The sequence below is a fragment of the Myotis lucifugus genome, unplaced genomic scaffold (genome assembly GCF_000147115.1).
Source record: "Myotis lucifugus unplaced genomic scaffold, Myoluc2.0 scaffold_53, whole genome shotgun sequence".
Taxonomy (NCBI): domain Eukaryota; kingdom Metazoa; phylum Chordata; class Mammalia; order Chiroptera; family Vespertilionidae; genus Myotis; species Myotis lucifugus.
In genome coordinates, this window is record NW_005871101.1 from 2312044 (window position 1) to 2315743 (window position 3700).

The 3700-nt window shown below is 53.7% G+C and overlaps 1 protein-coding gene and 1 pseudogene across 4 annotated transcripts in view; both read left to right on the forward strand.

The window, feature by feature from the left end:
• The first annotated feature begins 386 nt into the window (after positions 1–386).
• On the forward strand, positions 387–2003 carry LOC102432532 (annotated as a pseudogene).
• Positions 2004–3060: 1057 nt separating this feature from the next.
• The window catches only part of PHC3 (polyhomeotic homolog 3), a 61830-nt gene continuing 61190 nt past the window's right edge, over positions 3061–3700 (forward strand). For all 4 annotated transcript variants that reach the window (XR_002829313.1, XM_006088853.3, XM_006088851.3 and 1 more), the window contains exon 1: positions 3061–3093. Coding sequence is in view for 3 of the 4 variants with exons in the window: in XM_006088853.3 (XP_006088915.1) it covers positions 3080–3093 (14 nt within the window). In the remaining variant the exon portion in view is untranslated. The remainder of the gene's footprint in view (positions 3094–3700) is intronic.

The following is a 3700-nucleotide window of genomic DNA, read 5'->3' on the forward strand; positions in this document are numbered from 1 at the left end:
GAAGTGTCACATTCGCTTGTATTTGGATGATTTCATGCATGTTCAAGGTAGTGTGGCCAGAGATGAGGTTCTAGTTTGAAGGGGGAGCAGACAGGATTGCAAAAGGTCACACAGCTAGGGTGTGGAAGAGCCAGGATTCGTAGCTAAGTTTGTCTGATTCCACAGCCTTGCTTATAACAACTCTTCTAGGCTGCCATAACGCGAAGCAAACATTAAGCATGAAAGCAGACTGAAAGTGAAAGTACATAGCGTCTCCAAGTGTTTAATGAGCACCTCCTCGCTTGAAGGCTTTTCGGCACCAGGCAAAACATTCTGGATGGGGGGATAGGAGATCAGGATTCAGCTTCTTCTTTTGCCATAGATTCTTCCTCCCTGTGGGTCACATGATGGCTCATGGCCCTTCCAGCTTTAATGTTCAGTGCTGCTACTATTCAGCACCTGGGGAAATACAGCTGACTGTGTACAGTGCCGCCCACAAGCACACAAGGGAAGATAAGGCTGATAAGCATATGATTAACCCGAGAGGTGGCAGGACTGGAGACTGTCTTTTCAGTTTCAATACTATTTGGTTTAGTAAAAGCATTTTGTTTTGGTATATTACTTTTTTTTTTTTTTTTAAGTAAGAAACTTTATTATAGACTTTTTAAAAAAATATATATTTTATTGATTATTTACAGAGAGGAAGGGAGAGGGATAGAGAGTTAGAAACATCGATCAGCTGCCTCCTGCACACCTCCTACTGGGGATGTGCCCGCAACCAAGGTACATGCCCTTGACTGGAATCGAACCTGGGACCTTTCAGTCTACAGGCTGACGCTCCATCCACTGAACCAAACCAGTCAGGGCTTGGTATATTACTTTCAAGGAAAAGACAAAGTCAGTCTGTACATGGTCTCATTCAATTTACAGGGTACCCTAGGATTTCATGCACTATCCATCCAACTAGTCAAGCAGTTATTCCCTCAACAAGCATTTAAATCCTACTGAGCATTAGGCATACTCAATAGCATTTATTGAGCAAATATAGGTGAAGGAAGACCTTGGTAAAAAAGTTAAAAAAAAAAAAAAGAGTACTTTACATGTTGCTTTCTAAGATTTTACACAATCTTTAGGCTGTTGTTGTCCCCCCCCCCCCCCCCCTTTTCTTTCCCACATTATAATACTAAACCTGGCTCGGGCTTTCTCTTCGGAGGCCCACGCAACGCGGACGACAGGGGTGTTCTGAGAGCGCAACCCAGCGCCCCCCAGCGCCCCCACGAGCCTTCTCAACAAGCCCAAGAGTGAGAAGACCGCGGAGGAACCGCAGAAGCGGGAGGAGGAAGAGTTGAACACGGGCCCACTCTCCGTGCTCACGCAGTCCGTCAAGAACAACAGCCAGGTGCTCATCCACTGCTGCAACAAGAAGCTCCTGGGCCGGGTGAAGGCTTTTGACGGGCACTGCAACATGGTGCTGGAGAATGTGGAGGCGATGGGGACCGAGGTCCCCAAGAGTGGCCAGGGCCCGAAGAAGTCCAAGCCAGTCCACAAGGACCGCTACATCTCCGCGATGTTCCCGCGCGGGGATTCGGCCATTGTGGCCCTGCGGCACCCACTCATCGCTGGCAAGTAGGGGCCTGCTTCCTGCTTGGCGCCAGGCCTCTCGGGCACCAGGACTGCCGGCTGTGTTTTGTAGGCATTCCTCTGCGATAGACAGGCGGATCCTTGACACAGAATAGAGGTCAGCAAACATTGTCTGTGAAGGGCCAGATAGTAAGTAGTGGATCAATATAGCGTCTGTGGCAACTACTCAGTTCTGTCCTTGTAGCACAAAAGCAGCCGGTGACAATACATAAAAGAACAAACATGAATGCGTTCTAATAGGCTTTATTTATGGATACTGAAATTTAAATTTCACATAATTTGCACTTGTCACAAAAATAGTACTCTTCTTTTGATTCCCCAATTCTTAGAAAATGTAAAAACCATCATTAGCTTGATTGCTGTACAAAAACAAGCAGCAGTCTGTATTTGGCCTGTGGGCTTGTGATACTGTGATTTATAATAAGAAATATATTTTAGGGCTTCGACCCCATTCCTGGCACAGAGTTCCTAAAACCCTTGTAATTCCCTCTTCTCAAGGGAGGGGAGAAGAACTGGAAGTTGAATCAATTACCACCAATAGCCAATGATTTACTCAGTCATAATTAGCAATGGAGCCTTTTTAGACACTCAAAAGACAGGGTGTAGAGAGTTTCTGCCTCGGCGAGCCCATGGGGGTGCTGGGAGAGTGAGGTGCCCGAAGAGGGTGCAGAGCTTGGCCAATGAGTCTCTTCCATCCGGCTGTGCTTGGCAGGAAGGGCCTTTTCATACTCATCTTGATGTTTCCTCCTGCCTCATCGTAGTTCCTATATAGCTATATCTATGTCATTTATTAGTAAGCCACATTAGCAAATTAGTGGCCACTCCTGCTTGTTCCCTGTGGTATTCTAATTTGCAACCCTCTGCTAAGTGCTCAGCACATTCATGTGGAAGACATAGGATAGTCAGGACGATCCCGTGACCACCCACCACACCAGCATCCTGAACACTGTCTCTGAGATAGAGAAGCTGCTGGTTCAGACCCCCAAACTCCAACTCGCCCTAGGAAACAAGCCTTGCAGCCACCAGGGCATTTCCTTTCCCTCCGAGACCTTAGCATCGGATCCTCCTGGTTTTCTTTCATCTCACTCTGCAGTTTGCACAGGCTTTAGCGTACTTCGTGTGTTCTTCAGGTTTTTAATTTGACAGTGGAAGCAGAACTTTTCTTATCCTGGTTACAGACCCCTCTCCAAGAAGAAGAAGACCCTACGCAAGAGAAAGCCGGGAGGTGGAGGTGAGACACTTTAGTATCTAATTTGAGAAAACCTGGTCAATTCCCAGAGAGAGCAGAGCCTGCGTTTGGAGAGAGAGCGGCGAGGTGGGGGTGAGGAGCCGGACGCCGGCGACCCCACGTGACCCCGGGGCCCCGGGGTTGGGTCGACCCCGCCCCTCTGCCTGCCGCCGCCGCCGCCGCCGCCGAGAGGGCGCATGCGCAGCCCGTGTTAGTGATGGAGGAGAGAAGATGGCGGAAGCGGAGTGAGTGACTCGCTGGTGACTGATGTCGTAACCGGGGGGCGAATGGGGGCAGCGACACGTCCTCCAAGGGGCAAGCTCAGGGCTGTCTCCCGGGCAGTGCGGGGAAGGGGAGGCCCGAGGGCTTCCTCGTCGTGGAGGAGCCCGCTCGGCCCGCGTCCGGGGGGCGGAGGCGACCAGTGAGGGTCCAGTTACCTCCAGGCGGGAGCGCCCCTACCGTCACCGGGTCCCGGATCGGCGGGCCCCCGCCCTCAGGGTCACCGCCGGGACCCCGGCCCCTGGGCTGCAGCCCTGTGGGCCCCCCCGGCGCTGTCATCCCTGCCAGCGGGCCCCGCGGGCAGCTGGGGACGGAGCGCGCGCCGGGCCCGCGGAGGCTGGGCTGGGCTGGGCTGGGCGGCCGCGGCCAGGCCTCCTCCGCGCCACCCCCTCGGCCGCTGTGGGAAACCCCGAGACGGGGGGTGCCCGCCGCCCGCCCCCGGGAGGCGCGGAGGAGGGGTCCCCGCGGCGGCGGCGGGGGCTGCTGGGGGGCCGGCCAGGCGGCACCCCCTGGAAGGGAGGCGCTTCCCCGCGGTCCTCGGCTGCGGGCCGCTGCCGCCCCGGGGCTCCTGCC